Here is a 22,049-nt window from a genome sequence, read left to right as displayed (position 1 = left end):
GGGACAGCCATGAAATGGCATTAATTAATATTTACTTAAATACCCACATATATGGGTAATATTGTGTTTGATTTCCTGCCACTCACAGCAAACTGTGCTAACAGTTATATATAACATATATATATATACACATATACACATACGTATAACACAAGGAAAAGACACGTTTTTACAATAGATTTAGATTTAATCACACAGTATACATTTGTAAATCAATTATATCAGGAGCCTTACATTTAATGCACATTATTCAATTCAGTGCATACAAAAGGCACCTACAATAAATAAGAATTCCTTGCTTGTTTTCTACACATGTGGACAAAATGTATATTGTATTTACACACAATCATTAGTGTGTATTATTTTAAAATATAATATGCTTTTAGGGCGATTTACATACACATCTTACTACTTGTATCAATGTCCATTTTATTATTTGCAAGATGTCATCTTCATCAGGCAGTCATATTGTAATCGACATCTTATCACACACAAGCAGCGTGTAAATAGTGCGTTTCTCTGGCTTCTCCGCGTGAGCGCCTGTGTATGTCGTTTCTTCGCCGGCTCACGTGGATGCCACAAAACAGCCGTCGATGATGTGGGGACTTCCTGAAAATAGTGCCATGTTGTATGTATAATTTTGCGAAACAAACGATTATCTATACGTTTCTTTGGTGATACAAATTAAATATGATCACATTTGTATTTTGTTTAGCAGATCAATGGTTGTCAAAGAACTCAGTGTGGAAATAGTTGGCGGTCGTTATTCGTTTTGAGCCGCTACGCCTTTCATATATCCCTCCGCTGGTTTTTTGTCCCCTTTCAGACTGTTTTGGTCTTTTCACTGTTAGCAACGGAAAGAACCTGAGATAGCTGTAAACCCTGTTTTGAGATAAACGATTTTTTGGTTTAGGATTGCACAACGTGTTGACAAGAGGTTTAGCACCCCTGTTCGTTTTGGAAGAGTAATTGGCGCTCGTTATCTTTTTTAAATACTATTTGTTTCGGTTTTAATAGGAATTGTAGAGATTGCTAATCTAGATAGCAACTGTTAGCAAGCTAGTTTTCCTAGCATAGCATCACCCTCCAAAGGCACGTTACCCTGGTAGCTAGACAGACCTGCCGTTGACGTTACGCTGGTAACTAGACAGCGTTACATCGTCGAGAAATTGCGGTTGGAAGCCGGTCGTTTTAAGACGCTGTGTTTTATGGGATCGCCATGTCAATGAAGGCCGGTGGAAATCGCAGCAAGCCCGGCGGTGGCAACACCTCTGGTGCCGCCGCCACCTCCTCCGGTGCGGGAGGAAGCGGTGGGGGACGACAGAATCTGGGCAGGTCGGTGAAAATTGTAAACGCTAATTTAGCGAAATAAAAACGCATCAGCCGGGGATCACGTGACTCTCTTTCAACACCCGCACGCGGTCATCGCCGACCGGGGGCGGTTTTGAGAGATGACACTCCCGTTAAAGGTCCGAAAAGTAGTACGCAACCGTGAACGTTGTGCGCGGGGCCTCGCGACGCGCTGGCCGCCTCGCGCTGGCCGCCTCGCGCACCGCGATGCAGTTGAGCTAGCGAGGCCTGTCCGCCGCTCGCCCCGATCGCGTTGCAATTTTGATATGTTGCCTCCGCTTGCAGGCTGGATGAAATGTATCGCGTGGTCTCTGGTTGTCTATGTATGCATGTTTTAACGGGCATCATTTCACCCGGCACGCGCGTTGCGCTGATGCTGTTCACCAAGTTGCTGATATCGGTTTACTATCGGTTCGGAGCCGCGGCGGCTAACGGCGTTAATTAGCCGTTTGACAGCCCATGCTTGTAATTCAGTGCAATTGCCTCGTTCAGTTTCACCGCGGTTAGCCTTAGCTAACCAGGCAAATGGCGAGAAAAATCCCGCTGTGTGTGTGTGTGTGTGTGTGTGTGTGTTTGTTTTCATGCCACAGTCATCTGGGTCGGTACGTTACCGCAACATTACCGCAACATTGCTGCAACGGGTTTTTTTCCCCTCGAGAAATTGATATTAAACGTGTGGGTGCACGAAATAATGGGGCGGAGGAGGAAGAGAAGGAGGATCAGGGGCAATTATAGACCGATGGGCTTTCAACCTTGACGTTGTTGCCCGTGCAATGATGTCCTTGAAGCATGACATTTCGGTTCACGTCGTCCTAATATACAGGCGAACGCGCACCGTCGGTGCAGAAAAGCTGCATGCGTATCGTGCATGTCGGCGGTGTTCGTTTGGTGGGGCTCTCTCTCTTCACCGGTCACCACCACAGTCCGTCCCATTCATTGCGCAGGTTCGTCCATTAGGCCGGGCGAAGATGGAGTGAAACGCCATCGGGCCAGTTGGACACGCGAAACCAAAACCGATTTAATTTCGACATCACGTGGATTGGTTTTATTTTCATACCGATGAACCGAATCCAGGCGAGTACATTACTCCTCTAGCAAGGCAGATGTGTTGCAGGGAGAGTGGCCGTTGCCCACATCGACTTAAGTGTGTAAGCCTGGCCATGTGCCAGCTGCTGAACAAGGTGCATTTTAGGACATGCTTCGGGAAAAAAAGAGAAGTAGGATCCTCCAGTGGTGTTTGGCTTACCGCCCGTTGAACATCATTCCAGCCAGCAAAATACCCTGCAATCTGTAGGGAATTTAATTGCATACATTGCATCAAATATGTGCTCATGTTTTTTTTTTTTTAAAGAAGACATTTTCAATGTAGATTATATTTCTATAATACAGAAGACTTCAGGGGATCAATGTAGATCCTATTGGATAATTTGATGTTTCTTGGGATTCCCCCTTTTAAGATGTCAATCAGCAGTTCAGGCACCATCATGGAGTTGCACCAGCACCTCTTGAGATTTATAACATCCAGTTCTAATGGAGTTGCCTCCATTAGAGAGGCCTTTGTGTTGGTATGCTAGCAGTAACTTCGGCGCTAATGGCGATGTCAAGTTTGACGACTAATGCCATTTTGTTTTTCCTTTCCAGGGGAAGACACAGTGGTAAAAGCCCTGCAGCAGTAAGTAACCGTTCATTCTCCTAAGTCTGTGGGAAATAGCTTTAATGCGATGAAGGGATTGTGTCATTAGAAGTGTAGTAAGCCTAATTGCTGTCATTTCTTTTTTTAAAGGAGTCTTCTTTTATAAAATCCCCCCCCCCCTTATTTGTATGCATTCTGTGCAGTGATTTGAATACAATGCCATGTTTTTTTAGGCATGTAATATAGTTTAAAAGTTGTTATTGTTATGAATTGTTAATGGTAGAAATGTCCAATAGGTGTCACTTACACGTCAGAGCCTATATAGAAGCATATTTATTTCTTTGCATATGGGGAAAATCAGCATTTAACTGTTTGTTTTCTTTAGGTCATTTTCAATGGTGTATATGCAAATATGAGGATGGTCCATGTCTTGACTTCAGTGGTGGTATGTTTCTTGTGTTTCTTTTTTCTTTTCTTAGTCGATGTTTCAGATATGTCAAGTCGGCCCTTCTGAAGGCATATAAGACTAATGACATAATAATAGAAAAATTAGCACCATTATAAATAAACTTGTTTGAATAAAACATGTGAATTATGCTTACTGTATATACATTTCTAACGGCAGTATGGACTGCAGTTTTCCCCTCCATGCCGTTTCTTACAAAGTGGCCACGCTGCTGTAAGCAAAGCCTGTGTGATCTGTCAAGGCAGCTGGTTGCATAAAAAAAGCAGAGATTGATCAATCATTTGTCTTTTTCACAGCAGATGGTTTTTTCTGTCTTTAAAAAAAATTGACATTCACACTTTTAATTGCACGAAGATAGCACACAATGAATAACGATACCCCTGTTTATTCATAGGGGACCAAGTGTGAGCTGAAAGTGAAAAATGGAACGGTCTATGAAGGAGTGTTCAAGACATACGGTCCAGAGGTAAGGATAACACATTGTACAGTGTTTTGTATAGGTGCTAATATGGAGCTTGATGTGTGATTGCGTTAGTAGCAGCACTATTGGTTATTGATTACTATGCTGGGAAGTTAGTGCCTAGGCAGCACTCAATAACTGCTTCACCCTGAGGTGGCGGGGGCAAGGATTAGGGATGGGTATCGTTTGGGTATTTTCCGATACCGGTGCTAAACTGGTACTTTTAAAACGATACCGGTGCCTAAACGGTGCCTGAACCGATTCTTTTTTTTAAATGCACAATGAGGACATTAAAAACCTCTTCGGCCATATTCCCTGTAGAAGCCGTTATCATGGAGCACTGACACACAACGGATATCAGACTGTTAACATACACAATATATGTTCTCCGTTATATGATGTGATATGTATTGTCATGTGCAGACTTTATAGGGTTAATCCTGTCACTGTGTTGATGGGCAAAGAGAACAACCAATCAGAGGTACTGAAGATGACACGTGACAAATACAGTGTTGCTTCTGACAGCGAGTTACACTGAAACAAAGTGACACCCCACGGTCTTTATTCCTCAGTCATTATATTCCCGGTAACACCGGGTATACAGCCGGGATCGCTGTACACCAACACATCTGCTAGCAGACTGTCACGCTTAAACATGGTTATAATGGATAATTTATTATTTCTTGGGCTACTTTTATGAATGCAAGACTTGCAATCAACGATACGGTACTAATCTGAGTTCAGGCTGCTCGTCATAATCGGTCTCCACGTGTTCAGGGGGACCGGTGACGGCCTCCCCATCGCGCCCAGCCTGACGCTGGTGTGCTCGACACGGGTTCACTAGTCACACACGGCGCAGCCTCCGCTGTCAAAGTTAAATATGAGAGGCTCGTAACCTGCTGACAGGGCGGAGTCACCAGAGAAGTTCACAACAATAGTTTTTTTCAATTTCAATCGGCGTTGCGTTTCGGTCCGGGTAATACCGGTTGTATTGGAACCGGTACCACATTGGCACCGGGTTCCGGTACCCAACCCTAGCAAGGATCGTCCTTTCCATCTTTCCTTTTAAGGTGGAGAGGTATGTGGCCCGTCATCTTCCCTTTTAGGTTAAAATATTCTCAAATGTTTGCCTTCTGGGGAAGTTTAATTATGCGCAAATGAACAGCTTAACCGGAGCAGTGGAAGAACTTTCTGTGCAGATACTTTGGCTTTAAGTTCTTGATGGGATGTCAATAACGCGTGCGTTATCCCTTGTTTTCACACCCGGCTCGCCCACCTCTTATAAGGTTGTTACTGAAAGGGGAATACGGCTGGCCGGACACTCCAAAATATACTCAATTATGTTTCTGGCACACCCCTTTTGTTTTGAGTCCAAAACAAAGGTTCACATTTGATTTTTATTACCTCAGTGTGCACAATCCAAACATTCTGAAATATTCACCACTCCTCTGTACACAGTCTCTTACAACAGTCTATTGTTTGGTTGCAGGGCTTGTGTTTTAAATTTTCTTTTATAATGTGCTAGTTGTTGTAAAACTTGTTGATTTGGGGACATTTTAGGTCACAAGCTCCTCCATCTGGGCCAAGATTGCAGGGTTTTGTTCCAATTAAACACTGCAAGTGATTTAATTAACTTTTTTTCTCCGATTGTGCCCGTCAGGATTATTATCCTTTAATCTATCGCTTTTTCGTTTCATTAATTGGTTCATCATTTATGTCAAAGTAAGGGGAAAAGTCTGCCCCAAATTTCCTCAGCCCAAGGTGACTTCTTCCTTTTCCAACAGTTCAAAATGAGATATTTAATTAATATTCATGAAGAAGTTTAAAGATATTTAAATCACAATGCTATAATGTAGATAATAAAAACTCAGAAAATGCTCTGAGAAGCTGGAATGAGAGAATGTTTGGAGTTGTTTACTTGAGAAGTTAATGAATTATTAAGATGATTGCCAATCCATGTTCTGCCTGTCCAGCTACTGTGTAACTGGATTTGGAGGAAACACTGCATGGTGTCTGTATTTGAGATTCCCCTTTAATCACAGACATAACTTTCCCCCTTAGTGTGACGTGGTGTTGGATGCAGCCCACAGAAAGAGCCCAGAGCCGAGCATAGCTCCCAGGAAAGAGGATATTGTGGAGAGCATCATATTCAAGGCCTCAGATGTTGTCGTGGTGACCTTCAAAGATGTGGACCTGAATTTCGCCAGGAAAGGTACGAAGGGCCTTTTGTGTTGACAAATATTACCTAGATACACAAATGCAGTCTTTATGTAGACCTAGTCGTGCACATACTGAAAACCCATGAAGCATTCACAATGTAAAGGGCAAGTTTGCCAATTTCTTTTCATTCCACGTTCAGAAAAATAAACGCAGGCCGGAGTAATAATCCATCAGTGCATAGGCACAACGTTTTTATCCGATTCAGTCTGTATTCACCACCTTGATGTCACAGAGGCTCCGCCGCGAGTTAAATCCCGTGTATCTGCGCCGAGTGGCCGGTCACTGAAGGCTAATGTGATCTATTGATTGGTCCGGAGGTTGCCCAGCCGCAGCAAGGACACTCGATGAAGGCTGAACGAGTCGTCTTCATCTTCTTGATCTTGAGCCGTAAAATTGTTCTTTGAATGATAATGGCCTCAAGGGTCTTTTTTTCTTCTGAAAAGTAAACGGGTAAAAGGGTGGGAGTCTCGCAACCCTGATGCGACCTGTAAAATAAAATAGTTGTTAAATTGAAAGCTTGCGGACAGACTGGAAAATTAAACCCATATTGGAAAAGTAAAACATCTAAAGCACCATTGCTAATGCTACTGATTCTGTGTTTCTCAGTCAATAAGTTGGGGAACTTAAATGTGTTTATATCTGCAAATAGAAATGCCATCTTTGTTTTCAAGGTACCTGTGATTTCTTTTTTGTTCATCAACTTAAGAGCAGAAATAAAGGACATGTGGCTTGAATAAATCCATATAAACGACACTAAAATTGTAAAAAAATTAGATTGACCGCTTGGTGTCATCACCAGTCAGTGATTCTATCTGTAAGTCCATCTTCTGACTCTGTCATCTGTCTCTCTCCTCTCCGATGGTGTAGTCTCGTCTGACACAGGTAATATATGGTTGTTTTATCCTCTTGCACAACTGTATGCATTTAAAACTCATTTGTGAGGCTGGGGTCTCATCTTTGCTACTTGTTGCTGCTTCAAATCCAAGTTTTTATATCATTTGGGGATCAATTCTTTTACATAACCTAAGAATACAAATCAAATGTTAGATCCAAGTCGGTCTTGTGCCATCTTTTTATTAGTTATCTTTTGGCTGGATGTTGCTTTTGGTGGAAGAGGTGTGCCCCGTGCTCCGTCATGCACAGCGTGGTTGAGCTTTTACTTTAGAGGTCAGCAGACGCTCAAGCGTATCGTGATCATTGCCTTCGACATATGTGTTGCTTTATGATCACGTTTGGGGAATCTGATTGTGCGTGGGAGATGTACAGCTCAGTGTGAAACGTTTAAAGTAGTAAACTAATGCTTCTAACGGTAGTTTTGGTATTAAGCTGACATTTTAAGTTGAAATATTTTATTTATATATATATATAAATTATTTTAACTAATTCATGTTGTGCTTACGGCCCAAGCACAATTGGAGCATGTACGTAGCCAGAAACATCAGAGCGTTGTGTTACTTTCAAAACGTACTGCACCAGCGCTCCGTAGAAATCAGAGCTAGATGGAAAAGGAAATAATAAGCATGAGTACGATTCCATTAAAAGCAACAGATTGAGCACGAGCACAAATAATTGACTGGCATCTAAATGCATGTTTGCTTACCCTTCATGCACACATTTGATTTGTTATTGTTCCTTATTTTATGTACAATAATCTCGTTGGACCGAATGTTTAAAGCATACCAGCCACCTCTACCCATATAGTTCTGGCCTGATAGTCCGACTTTCTGCACGGTGCCAATCTCGTATCTCTGAACGAGCTCTGTGGCAGGATTGCTTAAATGCACTTTGTAAAATGAGTTGGATGGCTCGGCTCGGCTAACTCCAGGTGGCTGATATTCTTAATGCATGCTGCCCATTGGTGCCAGTTCAGAGAGTGCGACAGCAGACCTGGGTCCACATGAGATTCGATTTCCTTTCAAATATATTTTGTGTTTTTCTTTGAGCATGCCTGTCCCTGGTGATGGTGTGCCAACCAAAGTGATTTCGGTGAATGGTCCTGAGAGTTTGGACAAATATACGCCCCAGACCTTCCTACCATGTCATTATGGTCTTTCGAGGTATTGCTATAGTCGTGCGTAATAATCAATGTGGGTGGGAGAATACATTGTAAACACTGATGCCTACATTTCATCTTGGATGAAAGTCTTCCAGTTGAGAATATTATATCTTAATCATAATAATATCTTTTCATATTCTGGCACCCGGTGTTGGATCATGTTCTACTTGTTGGCTTCACCAGGGCCAGCTCAAAGAAATGCTCAGATTTTATTTTGAAAGGATTTTTTTCCCTCTTCCCCCCCCCAATCTATTCGGACCCATGTCTGGCTGTGAGTGCGCCTGGTGAACCACAACTACCTCCCATACATACCTTTTCTAGAGCCCGCGGCTCCTGAGGCACGAGAGTGCAGCCGTGTGACTACATGCCACCATGAGCTGCCTGCCGTCCATAAGCATGTGTTCTTTGTCTGCGCCGCAGACAACTTCACAGATGCAGCAGTTAGCGGTAAAATCAATGGCGAGCATAAAGAGAAGGATCTCGAGCCCTGGGACGGAGGGGAGACTCACAACTCCGACAGCCTCGAGTCTCTGGATACGGACGTGGTAAGAAAACAAGACCCAACGAACGGATTGATGCTCATAGAACACAGGCCTTCACAGGGTGGGGTTTGGGTTGAGGACTTTCATTTGACGTATAGGGGTAAACCATGGGTCGTGTCATCTGATCCACAGTATTGATGATATGTTTATGACCCTTGTGTGAAATTCTCTCTCTGCTCCTCCCTTCATTTCAGTCAAATGGCTGGGACCCCAATGACATGTTCAAGTACAACGAGGAGAAGTATGGAGTCTTGTCTACATATGACAGCAGCCTGTCCACATACACGTAAGCTTCTCTATGTTCATGAACGTTTCTCTCTGCGCATCTCGGTGTATGTTCTTTATTAAAATATGCTCACTTTTGTTGACTTTTCCCGCATGGAGGTAAAGTACTGCAGTACATGTACTACTGCTAACAGTTTTTATTTGTATTAATGGTGTGACCTCCCGCGACGAAAAGGAAGACCATTTACCTCGGGGTCTTCCCGAGACACTAGTCACCTCGTTGCAGTGTTCTGACCGCCGCTCGTTTCCCAGGGTGCCCCTGGAGCGAGACAACTCTGAGGAGTTCCTCAAGAGGGAAGCTCGTGCGGCCCAGCTGGCAGAGGAGATCGAGGCCAGCGCCACGTACAAGGCTCGCGTGGCCCTGGAGAACGATGAGCGCTCCGAGGAGGAGAAATACACTGCGGTAGTGCGTGGCGAAAGGGAAACTCATACGCTCAGCAGGTGAGACCAGGACAGACAGACATAGGCCCAACTCATGGATCTTGTATTGGTCAGCGTAGTCCTTGTAATATCAGGGTTCATACGGTCATGGAAAACCTGGAAAAATCATGTGATTAATAAAATGTTTATTTCCATGACTGGAAAAGTCCCAAAAGTTTTGGAAAAGTCATGGACATGTGTTATATTCATATGATCATTTACGCTGAGTTTGAAATGATTTATATGTTTTTTTTAAAGAGAGACGCTCAGAATATAAGCGGGCACACGGTCTCAAACGATTTTGTTGGTGTTTTTTTGTCTCTGCGAGTGAATGAACGGTTTCGGTGACCATAGCAACAGTAGCTCGGGGAAAAGGTTGGGATAATCCAATATGCCAGGGAAGTGTAGATTTAACCATGCTCATGGTCATGGAAATTTGGTCAAAATGTGTCTGAACCCTGAATGATGTACTTGCAGACTGTCGGTGGCTCGGCGTTCATATCCCACTTCATTGTTTGTACACGGCTCTTAGTTTGTGCTGCAATGCCAGTTCCTTTAAAAAAAGGCAGCTGCACAACACGGCAACAGTCAGTCCCACAAGATCCCGTGAGACAATAGTGAGTGGACCTCGGACATGCTAGGGCGAGCCGTGGTCATTTTCTGCTCTTGTTCGAGCAGTGGTGGAATGTAACTAGTTTAAATCCAGGCCACTCGAGGACTAAAATTAAGTACACATTTTGAGGTACTTTTATTATACTTGAGAACTTGCATTTCAATGAAATATCGAGGCAAATAGTTTCCATGGTAAATACTTTAGTGGGCCGCCACAGTCTAGGTTATTAATAGAAAACACTGACTTAGTTTATACTTGCTCATTATTTTTTATTTTTTTATATCCATGCAGCAAAGTCACCTGGTTTGAATATTCATGCTTGGTATTTTACAAACGCTTTACATGGAGAAGAACATATTTACCAGCAAGGCCTGCACTATACTTATTTAGATGTTTGTAGGAGCATATCATACACCGCATATCAGAATTGAAGGACTTGAGCTCTCACCATATTAATGCACGGATGAGCGCTCAAGTACATAATATATGTACATAATGCTTGCGGATAGGGTGGGTCTGCAGTAGAAAAGCGTAGGCTTGAGAAGCATATTCAAGCCTGAAAGGGAGACAAAGTAGTTCTAGCCAAGTCACCAAGCAGCAGCTGCTCACACAACAAATACTTCCTTGGTAATTAAAGAAAACATGCTCATTTTGGCTGATGACAAGCACTTGGTGTAGTGTAATAGTTTACAGTGAATTCCTCCGCTTTATTATCTTGACTTTTGTTTTAGATACTGAACTGTGTGTGTGTGTGTGTGTGTGTGTCGTTGCAGAGAGAACAAGTACATTCCTCCAGGTCAGAGGAACCGGGAGGCGATGTCCTGGGGACCGGGACGTCAGAATTCACCTCGTCTGGCTCAGGGCTCGGCTGGACCCCCGACTCCTCGACCAGGACCTCATGACTACAGTCCCAGCTCCGGGGCCGACCAGAGGGTGGTTAACGGAGGTATGATTCGTATCTCACACACAACCTTATGGGGTCACTGCCCTATGTATACGATGCGTGCAAAGGTTCAGCGACGCAGATGTTTATTTCCTCCGTTGTCCTCTCCTGTGTAACTGATGAAAAGCCGGCGGTCACTTTCCTGGTTTAGGGTCTCTGGGACGTTCATATTGTTTATTTATCGAACTATATTTAATATCTAGCTATTTTATTTCTACCTTGGCATTCTTTCTCATATTTATTAACCCCCCCAACCCTCTTTAAATTCCTGCTTTACCTTTTTGTTTCCCCACTTTAACTGGTTATCTGCCGTTTGTCATCCTTGATCATTTGTCCTTCCCTCTTTTAGGTTCATCCCATTGGCCCTCACCCTGTCCGTCTCCTTCCTCCCGCCCCTCCTCCCTGCCTCCACGGGCGACCACGCCCACCAGGCCACCCTCCAGACCCCCCTCTCGACCTTCCAGGCCTCCCTCTCATTCATCCCACCCCTCCTATCCCTCCTCCTCATCCTCCTTTTCCCACCATGGGCCCACGTCGCCAGCCTCCACTCTGCCCAAACGCATGTCTTCAGAAGGTACCCACATCAATGTGGCGTAGACCTGGGCACAGGCACGAGTCGAAGGTGGATGGGTTGAGTTCAATCTGGAAGTGATATTCCATCGTAATCAGATTGAAAGATGTTAGAAGCGTCATCAAAGTTAAATAAGAAAACTACTTTCAGAAATACATTTGCCCAGGTCTGGGGGGGGGGGGGGGAGGAGTTGTTTCTTCAAGCTGATTTAAATTTCCGTACAAAGGGACATTGGACTGCGTCAGGCAGTTTTACGTCGGCATGTGGTTGCACAACACGTGTGCTGTGGTAAACACCAAGGAGCAGTCACGAGGAAGGCATTAAAGATAGCTAAATAGTTTAGCCAATTAAATTAAATGTTGGGACGGTTTCATAATTGGAAACAAATTCAACAACAATTAGAATAAGAGACATTTCAGAAATCTTATTCGGTGCAATAAAAAAAAGAAACATTCATAAGTTATGAATGAAGAATGGAAAAGATGCAACCAAAGGTTTGAATTGGCACTTTTTAAAAGAGGAAATGTTACACAAAACCACGTCATCAGTTGGGCCTCGTATACAGAGCGTAACTGTGATATTTTGTGTTGTGTGCTCTGTACTCCAGCACATTGGATTTGTTTGGTAATTATTGTAGGAATATTCGCTTTAACATAAAAAATAAAAAAAAGGATATATATATATAATATACATGACTTCCAATCATGGATTCTTTTCAACTCTTCTGCTTAAAACATTGTACGTCTGTTAAGTCCATCTCTGTGTACACTAGCGTGGTACCTGCAGTCAAAGCCTCACACAAGTGCAGCAGGGTTAGCACATCAACCCCTGGAGGACAGCAACAACAGAGTACTTAGTTACTCTTTAATTAAGTCTAATGTATCCTAACACATCAAGAAGGGGGTGTTGGTTCTACACACCATTATATTCCATGAGGATGCTCTTTTGGTTGTCCACTGTTGAGCAGCATCGTGCCGTGTTCACTCTCAAACTGTTGAAACTGTGAGCAAACCCTCGTGTGTTGACTCCACTGAGCTGGAGTACTGAGCTGAAACATGTTACCTTATCTTACGGATGCTGTTTATGCTTTCCCAATGTGTTTACACTGAAGAGGCAGAATATTCAACTCGTGTTTAGCCAGAGAATGTTTGTTGCACCCAGCTTTCACCTGTAAGACACACAGGTGTACCGCCGTCTGCTGAACAGTGAATTCTTTAAACATGGTTCTTCACCTCTCCTTCTATCCTCCATTTCCCCATTTCTCTTCTGTCCCGTCGCTCGGCTGCGGTTTGCGTCGTGTGTGTGTGTGTTGTGTCGTTTGATCACTTCACAGGATCATCTGCCGTTTCTCCACTAACACGCATGTCACCTCATAACAGCTCCTGTGCGATGAGTCGGTTAAAACATCTTGAGATGTAATCAGTGCAGAGGTGTTTATAGAGATTAGTTTCAAAGAGTAACCTTCACTCCAGGATTGTGGGAGACACGGACTGAGCAGCGTGTTTACCTCACATCCACAGTCTGTGTGTGTGTGTGTGTGTGTGTGTGTGTGTGTGTGTGTGCAGTAGTCTGTCTTACCTCATCTGTCTTTCTTCATCTCCAGCCCCACCCAGGATGTCTCCAAAGTCCCAGCGGACGCCTCGCGCTCACAGAGTGCCACCCTGCCGGACCACTGGAGGCCCATCAGGAGCAGATATGATTTCCCACAATGCCCCTGGAGAGGTTCCCGTGACTCCACCACCCAGGAGCAGTTCCTCTGGAGGCACGTGGTCCTCTGTGGTTAGTGGAGGTAAATTAGTTCTTGCTTTCCTTTTCTTTTCTTTTTTTTTCTAACTGCATGAACGACTCCATTAAGGAACACATTTGCAAAGGAGATAAGAAATAATATTTGTATATCACCTCTGGTTGGTGAGTTTTGAACAACCTTTTTCTGCCTTGCATGATATTAAAAAAATAACTTTTATAGTATGATGAATGCAAACAGGTGGAAAAACTAACCCCATCACTACTCATCCTCTAAGGTGGGCCTGTAAATAAAGATGTAGAAGCTGGTTGGTGTGACTTAGAATGACATAGTGTGTTTACTAAAACGTGATGAATTCTTCCCCCCCCCCCCCCCCCCTCAGTGCACAGACCTCACTCCCCCCGACAAAATAGCATGGGCGGAGCCTCTTCCCTCCCAGCACCCCAGACCGGACCAGCTCCTGTCGAAACGGTTGCTGCAGCAGCTTCCGCTCCTACTGCTGCTAGCTCCGCCTCCAACATGGTTGCCGCCTCAGGAGATGGTAGGATTCAATTTAACCTACACTCCCTGTGTGTGTGTTCAAAGTTTTTATTTGCCATTTGTGCGTAGACCAACATTCCAGACACTTTGGAATTATTGTACTGAGTCAAAACACACTATAATAAGAAAAATATACACTATACATAAACTGTATGTACACTATAACATACAGTTTTATAAACAGGTTCTCAACATAAAAAGGAGAGGGCACATGTTAATAAATAGGCTAGTCCAGAGTGCTGTTCCTAGCTTGTGAAAAGAAAAGAGGGGAGAGGTATATATGGGGATATTGCACATTTTGAGAGGTGGAGGAAGGTTATGTGTGAATATTGCACAGATTAGAATATTGCACATTTTCACAGATGGTCAATAGTAATGTTTCACATGATAAGCGTGGTGTTTGGTCATTGTTGATTGTTGTGTGTGTGTACTTTATTTTGATGTTGGTTCAGTCATCACCGGGAGAAACTGCTCACAAATTCTCCCTCTGCATTTTCACTGGTAGTCAACCGACTGTCCTTCTGTTGCAGCTAAAGAGTGTCGTGTCCATGAGACGAGACAGACTTCCCCCACCGCGAACAAGGAAAACATCAAGCCCCTGGACAGCACCAGAGGCGTCTGTAAAGGTGCAGTACGCACTCGGTCGCAGTACTTTCACGATCTATTTGGTAATCACTGAAACCCTCAATCATGTGTCCATCTCTCCACACCTCACAGGACCCCCCTCTATGGCACCAGATCACAGAAAACAAATAGATAATTTAAAGAAATTTAGTGTTGATTTTAGGGTAAGTGTGCTGATGATCTGACATAAACCTCTGGTTTCTAAAGGCCGCACTGCCTCATCCGAGCTCTTGTTTTCATCTTCCCTTCTCCAGTTGCAGTCCAGTTCAAACCCAGATGCTGCTTTTGACCAGATGAAGCCTCCCAGAGATCCAGCAGACAAGCCGAAAGACCTTCCCCTGGACAAGGCGTCCAAGGCGGGCCGGGAGGGCGCCGAGGCCGGTGGCGTCGGGCTGGGTGCCGGCGCCCCCGTCGGGGCCTCTGCTCCGTTCGCCTCCAACGCCAGTAAGCCGGGCAGCCCCGCCGCACTGTCCCTGTCTCCGTCAGCCCCTGACCAAAAGAGGACGGGACTCGATGTGACGTCACAGGGCGTTCAAACGACAGCGACGTCCTCGTTCAGCGGACCCAAGCACGAAGAGAAGGAGGAGAAAAAGGAGGCGGTGCACGAGTGAGTGGAATCAGGCGGCACGGTTGAGACGGACCGTACATTTAAATCAACAACACATCAATGTTTGACCTGTTCCTCCATGAATGAAGGCTCTGTCGTTGGCTCACTGCTGAAAATAGTCGCAGACAAACGCACTATTGACTCCCATTTGAGTAATGGCTCACAGCCGTTTTCGGAAAATATGGCGTCTTTCAAGGAAAGTGTAATTACAACAATCGTTTTTCCGACGGGATATTTTAAATGTCACGGTCGTCTCTATTTGTTCTCCTCCTGCAGTCAAGTGAGGAAGTCAACCTTAAACCCAAATGCCAACGAGTTCAAACCCCGGTTCAATACGCAGGTAAGCCGTGTGCCCCCAATCACCATGATTTGAGGTTGTTATGCAACTCATCTTCCTCGTCCGTCTCTATTAATCAGCCCAAACCGACAAACACCCCGACGCCCCCCCGGCCTCAGGGCCAGCCCAGCCCCTCCATCGTGGTCCAGCAGCCTCAGACCATGTACGGCCAGACGGTCTGCTTCCCCCAGATGTATCCCCTCACACCGGTCAGCCCCGGAGTGCAGGTGAGACACACACACACACACGCACACACGCACACACACACCTGCATGCTGACATTTGAGTACGAAGACCACAGCCGTTTGGTTTCTTCCCATCACCCCGAGTATCCCATTGAATCGGTTTCGCACGCAAGGCTCATTAGAACAAATCCCCGACAACCATCTGCGCGACGTCTCCCGACATGTTTGTTCTCGTTGGTGTTTTCCGCTCTTTCTTCTATTTTTGATTCATGTTCAATGCATGCCATAATGCTTCTTCCCTTTCCTTCATTGTTATCGGCTGCACGCACTCATTTGTGGTCATTTAGCTTTCTTTGTGCACCTTTTCACACACGGAGCATGTGTTCCCTTCGTCATCACTTTGTGGCTTTTCTTTCCCCTCATCTTCACTTGTCATTTTTGCTGAATTATGAAAACATATTTGGGATAACGAGCTGATAAATATTTAAAGAAAGGAGGAAATATACGGACTGTGTTTACCACATGACTGTTTAAGAACTCTCAGAGCACTCATTCTGGTTTTTAGCATATTTTTAATGAAAGCCGTGGTATATTTTCCCTGTGTTGCTTTAAGAAAAACCTTGTGAGCCGACATCAGACACATGTAAATGATAAATATCTTTGGTTGAAAACTAAAGAGTGGTTCTTTTTCCTTTTCTCCCCCCCTCCTCCTCCTCTCTCTCGCTCCATTAGAAAAGCATAATATGGAAGGTTTGTGAATTATTTTTTTTCTCAATCCTTTTGTTTTTGTTAAGCTCAATCAGTACTGGGATGTTTTTCTTGCTTGTTGAATAAATGCCATCAGATGTTGGTTTGCCAACTTCTTATTGCAATTCATCCTAAACTGTCATTGCAGATGGACTTATAACTTTACTTTCTTTCAATTGGCTCTTTGTTTCTCTGCTGCAGCTCTGTTTGTAAGATGAATGCGTGGTGTGGAACGTTAAGGAGTGAAGGAATGGAAGATGACGAGCAGTGTCTGGGTCATAGTTGTAAAACTCTTGTTTCTGCCCGATGATGGACGGCCATAGAACATGCACGTGGCCCAGGAGATAATTCCCACAATTTTGCGTGTGCACAAGGTTTTTAATATATCCGTTTGTATGTATTCAGTGAGGGGTTGGCTACTAATGCTAAACGCTGTATAGATGGCGTCCAGCCCCACAGACGGGAAGTAAATGTAGTCCCACGCAGATACCCCAAAAATTCACTTGTTTTTATTCTTGTAGAAATAATGCTGAAGTGTTTCGAGAGGAGTGAGTGTAAACATGTTTTTTTTCTTTCCCATCTGCCGTCCTCGTCCCCGTCCTCACGCCAGTCTCCGGCCATGTACCAGGTCCAGATGCCTCATATGACAGTCAGCCAGTCTAAACCCTACAGACCAGGTAAAGGTGAGAATAGCCATTGCCTTCTCTCTCATGTTCCTCCCACCTCTATCAACCCCCCCTCTCTCTCTCTCTCTCTCTATCTCTCTCTCTCGCACAGTAAACACATTCACAGCAACAGTCGGACACGAGCCAGTCTATATGGTGGCTTCTTACCACCCAGGCAGAAAGAAAGAAATCCATCGAGACTGCACCAACAGGGCGACGCGAGCACAATACGTATTCGATGCTGATGTTTGAGATGTTGACAATGTGGCGGCTCTTAACTTGGAGAGCCACATGGATGTGGGCCTCATCACGCGCGTCAATGACTTCCACAAGCGGAAAGGCTATAGAAATGAGTCCTCTGACCAAGTGCTTCTCATCTTCAGAAAGCTTATCTCTTCTTTTTTTAATCCATAGATGGATAGTAAGTTGTCTTCTTTGCAGGCCAGTGTTGTAAATGGCGTTTAAAACCACACATGACCTTTTCGGACTCCTCCATGTGCCCGTCTGCTTGTGGACTGAGGGGTGTTGATGAGATCTCTTTACGTGATTCTTCAGTTCCCAACATGCCCCAGCAGAGGTCAGACCAGCACCACCCGCCAGGCACGCCCACCATGATGCACCCGGCGACGGCGGCCGGACCCCCCATTGTAGCACAGAGCCCCGCCTACTCTGCCCAGTACTTCACCTGCAGCCCGCAGCAGTTCACCAGTCAGCCACTGGTCCAGCAGATGACCCACTACCAGTCACAGGTAAGGTTGTAGCATTCAGAGGCTCCTCTGTACCTGTAACCAGCACACGCACACTCACACTCACACTCAGACACACACACACTCAGACACACACTCAGGCTCAGACACACACTCAGGCTCAGACACACACTCACACTCAGGCTCAGACACACACTCAGGCTCAGACACACACTCACACTCAGACACACACTCACGCTCAGACTCACGCTCACACTCAGGCACACGCTCAGACACACACTCACACTCAGACACACACTCACACTCAGACACACACTCACACACAGACACACACTCACACACACTCAGGCTCAGACACACACTCAGACTCACACACACACACACACAGACACACTCAGGCTCAGACACACACTCAGGCTCTAATGCTGGTGCCGTCTCCTGTCTGTTCCCCAGGCGCAGCATGTGTTCAGTCCGGTAATGCAAGGCGGTGCCAGGATGATGGCTCCTCCCACACACGGCCAACCCACGCTCGTCTCTTCCTCAACTACACAGTACCCAGAGCAGACACACACCATGTATGGTAAGTCGGGGCACCGTGTGTGTGTGTGTGTGTGTGTTCGTTTGTGGACCGAAGCGTGCAGGCCATATTTTTTTGGTGCCGTTTTTTGATAAACATGTCATCCCTAATGTCTCAGTGTCTCAAGGGCCAATGCCTCAGCAGTACCCCCACCCCAACGCCACCTTGCACCCTCACGCGCAGCACCCCCAGCCCTCTGCCACACCGACAGGCCAAGGCCAGCAGGGTGGTCCACAACAGCATGGAGGTCCTCCTAACCACCCAGCTGCCAGTCCGGTCCAGCACCAGCAGCACCAGCAGGCGGCAGCAGGTGAGGCCGCCTGCTTCACGCTTCATGGACACTTCTGCCAATAAGCACAGATGGTTTTTGGAACTCTCGATGTCATGTGACTACGCATCAGGCAGCTCAGGCGCCCCGGAGGTTGTGTTCCCTCGCAGGGGTCAGCAATCTGGCCGACGCCCGGTGTCCAGTGGAGCTCTAGTATTGTGTGTAGTCGTATTGTGTGTCCATGACTGTGTTTGTGTGTTGCAGCGGCGGCCGCAGCCCAGGCCCTCCACCTGGCCAACCAGCCCCAACAGCAGCAGATGTATTCTGCCCTGGCCCCCACCCCTCCCTCCATGACCCCGGGCCCCAACCCCCAGTCTCCCCAGGCATCGTTCCCCTCTGCCCAGCAGACCGTCTATATCCACCCGCAGCAGGTGCAGCACGGCTACAACCACAATCACATGGCGCACGTGCAGCAGGTAGGTCACCGCGGGCCGTCATGGCAGAACTGGTTCTGGGCAGAAAGACCACACGGGGGCGACTGTGAGGTTGCCAGGTCTAGTGCTTTAGTGTGAGGTTGCCAGGTCTAGTGCTTTAGTGTGAGGTTGCCAGGTCTAGTGCTTTATGGTCGGCACAGAGAGCCTTCATAGCAACACCTGAGCTCACTGACTGTCCTGCAGCCCGAAGCTCGAGCTGCACTGATTACTCGTTGAGGAGCACTTCTGAAACCCCACATTATATTTGAGTGTTCCTTAATTACATTTAAAACTTATTGGGAGGAAACATTTCTGACGGTGTATTTCTGTCATGGCCTGACGCCACTCCGGCTTTCTTCGCGCTCTCATGGTAGAAATCAGCAGAACGCCGGCAAAAAGTGAGCGCTTAGTTCTACGTTCAGTTAGTCTGAGCAGCGACTCGTGGAGTTCGCCACAGGAAGGCAACATGCGATGTCTCGGTTCATTCCACCCTCCACAGGCCCTGGTCCTAACTGTATCCACTCCTTTGTTTCATATTCTCAAACATGCCCCCCTCTCACACGCAGGCCCATATGCAGTCTGGTATGGTGCAGTCCCACCACCCGGGGCAGACCCACCCCACCATGATGTTGATGGCGACCCCGGGTCCTCCAGGTGGGCCGCAGCCCCCCATGCCCCAGAATGCGCTCAACCCCATACCCGTTTCCTCCACCACACACTTCTCCTACCTGGCACATCCACAAGGTACATTTGATTCATCTAGCGACGCACCGCTGCAGGGTGGAGTCAGGAGTGTGTATGTTGCCAATTGCATCACGGCTACCTTGCATACCTGCAAACTTGTCACCTTTCGGCGAAATTCGCAGTTTTGAAATCAAAATAGGTCATCCACGTGAATAGTGTAGATCCGAAGAGTTTTTGTTTTGGGGTGGGGGGGGGGGGGTTACATTGGACGGCCGGCGTTTATGAGATTGGAGTGAGACAAGGAGAACATGCGATGTGGTGATCTTCGCAATAAAACATCTTTGATGGGACACGTCGAAGGAACAGGCTCCTGGAACAGACTCATGGAACAGTCATGGAACAGGAACAGACTCATGGAACAGGAACAGGTTCATCGAACAGAATCATGGAACAGGCTCAAAGCTCAGCAGAGCACACAAGTAGGCTACCAAAAAAAATAGGAAGTTGGTTCATGAACGACTTTAACCATATTATATATAATGATAATGTAAAGTTGTTATTACTATTATTAGGGCCCGATCACTGAATTATTCAGAGGACCTTTTTTTCTTTAAATGTTTGTTATTATTTAGATTTGCGGTCAGAACAATCAAAAGACCGTAGTTATAGAAGCTTTGAGGTGTCATCAAACAACGTGGATGTGGTGTGGAGACAAAAAGAAAAAAACCACCTGCACCCCCCCCCCCCGTTGTCACCTTTTTCACCCCTCATGAGTTTGCAGGTATGTACCTGGAGGAGCGACCATGAGGCCTTTTGGTCTGAGGTCGATGTATGAAACAAACTCTGATGCAGGATGGTCTCTTATTTTGAGGACTGGCAATTAAAAAAATTAATATATATATAATCAGCATTAAGTTGGATTTGATCAGTTTCTTTCGAATCATTTAATAGTAAATATAAAAATAAATAAATTATATATATATATATTATTTATCTGCCAATATTTATTTATTTACTATTAAATGATAAAAAAATATATATAAATCTGAAATGCCTCTTTTTGTAATCTTACCTTCAAAAAATAAAAAGCAACTGGCAGATTATTTATCGTTATAATATATATATACTTATATATGTATATATAATATATATATATTATAACGATAAATAATCTGCCAGTTGCTTTTTATTTTTTAAAAGTAAAATCAAATTAAAAGATTCTTGAAAATGAATCGTTTCCATTGCACACATTTACTCCAAATGTAATCCAACGTGCATGTATAGCCAATATGCCGACATTGGGTATCTTTAAGTTTTTGGAAATTATTACAGCAAGCAAAACCCGTTAAATTTTTTCTTCACCAAGATCTAATCCATAACTGTTTAATTGTGGATAATCTGTAAATCATAACTCTGCGTGTCCCGTTGTGTCTGCCCTCCTTAGTGCAAGCCCACCATCAGCAGCAGCTGTAGGCGGAGGCTCCAGTGAGCTGAGGGACCCGCTCATTCTCAACCAGAGCCTCAATCACCAGGACGAAGAGAACTCGAGCCCGCCCTCTCCTCCTCCTTCCTCCTCCTTCCTCATCCTCACATGCTTCACATCAGCTTTTCTCTTTCTCCTCCCCCCCCCTTCTTACTCCTCCTCTTTCTGCCCAGCCGAGGCAATAAGAGAAAGTTCATCAGGTTGATGCAGTGACATGTTTTAACAAGCTAGAGTTTTAACAGACAAGACTGCTCATATTCAACCCCCCCCCCCCCCCACACACACACACTCCTCCCCCCTGCCCCCCCTATCCCATGCAGACATCCGCCAATAGAGACACACACACACACACATGGATGAACACAACACAAACCACCCACACGCTTTCAGGGGTCCCAAATTGCAACTTGAGTGGGCGTGCCGAGCGAGACGGGAGAGAGATAAACTAATCGTGAGTGAAGAGGAAACTCAACTGGAACTCGTATTTTGTCTGCACCTTGTTCTGAGGAGCTCTGAAAGAAAGATCTTCCAACATTTAGACAGTATTAATCTTACTGTTTATTGCCGCTGCTATGTGCCGTGTTTGTTTCCAGACTACATGACAGGTTTCTAACCAAACTAAAAAAAAAAGAAACATGACAAGAAGCTTCCTGTGAAATAAACATGTTTTAGCAGCCAAGAGGACAGGAGATGTTATTTATGAAATTATAATGGGTGAGGTGATCAGATCCCACTTCTCACCTGACCCGTATGTAACTTTTAAGTTAAAACTTTTACTTTGTAGATAATATAAATAATTTAAAAAATGAGCAAAAAAATTAAAAAACAATAAAAAAGTTTTAAAAACGG

At 45.2% G+C, this 22,049-nt stretch overlaps 1 protein-coding gene across 6 annotated transcripts; it reads left to right on the top strand.

The window, feature by feature from the left end:
- Positions 1-815: 815 nt before the first annotated feature.
- atxn2 (ataxin 2) lies at positions 816-22,049 on the top strand. 6 transcript variants are annotated; one of them, XM_056418007.1, is made up of 26 exons: positions 818-1,335; positions 2,992-3,022; positions 3,369-3,428; positions 3,844-3,915; positions 5,971-6,121; positions 6,997-7,011; positions 8,606-8,730; positions 8,922-9,013; positions 9,265-9,453; positions 10,819-10,991; positions 11,338-11,562; positions 13,163-13,348; positions 13,686-13,844; positions 14,374-14,469; positions 14,561-14,631; positions 14,722-15,074; positions 15,351-15,414; positions 15,492-15,638; positions 16,329-16,346; positions 16,954-17,020; positions 17,564-17,757; positions 18,169-18,295; positions 18,411-18,602; positions 18,825-19,036; positions 19,600-19,777; positions 21,162-22,049. In XM_056418007.1, exons 1-26 carry the CDS (start codon positions 1,220-1,222, stop codon positions 21,188-21,190), a joined length of 3,342 nt encoding a protein of 1,113 aa, XP_056273982.1. In that variant the 5' UTR covers positions 818-1,219; the 3' UTR covers positions 21,191-22,049. The 6 variants fall into 6 exon arrangements, with proteins under 6 accessions (XP_056273984.1, XP_056273983.1, XP_056273982.1 ...); XM_056418006.1 differs by having other exon boundaries at positions 16,954-17,026; XM_056418010.1 differs by lacking the exon at positions 818-1,335 and adding an exon at positions 1,517-2,424 and having other exon boundaries at positions 16,954-17,026.

Source organism: Pseudoliparis swirei, chromosome 7 (assembly GCF_029220125.1).
Source record: "Pseudoliparis swirei isolate HS2019 ecotype Mariana Trench chromosome 7, NWPU_hadal_v1, whole genome shotgun sequence".
NCBI lineage: Eukaryota > Metazoa > Chordata > Actinopteri > Perciformes > Liparidae > Pseudoliparis > Pseudoliparis swirei.
This window is presented reverse-complemented; position numbering and strand designations above follow the sequence as displayed.

Coding starts and splice junctions, on each gene's coding strand:
- atxn2 (XM_056418006.1), top strand. CDS start 1,220: ATGTCAATGAAGGCCGGTGGAAATCGCAGCAAGCCCGGCGGTGGCAAC. Junction 3,023..3,368: donor GTGGTAAAAGCCCTGCAGCA/GTAAGTAACCGT, acceptor TGTTTTCTTTAG/GTCATTTTCAATGGTGTATA. Junction 17,758..18,168: donor TGACCCACTACCAGTCACAG/GTAAGGTTGTAG, acceptor TCTGTTCCCCAG/GCGCAGCATGTGTTCAGTCC.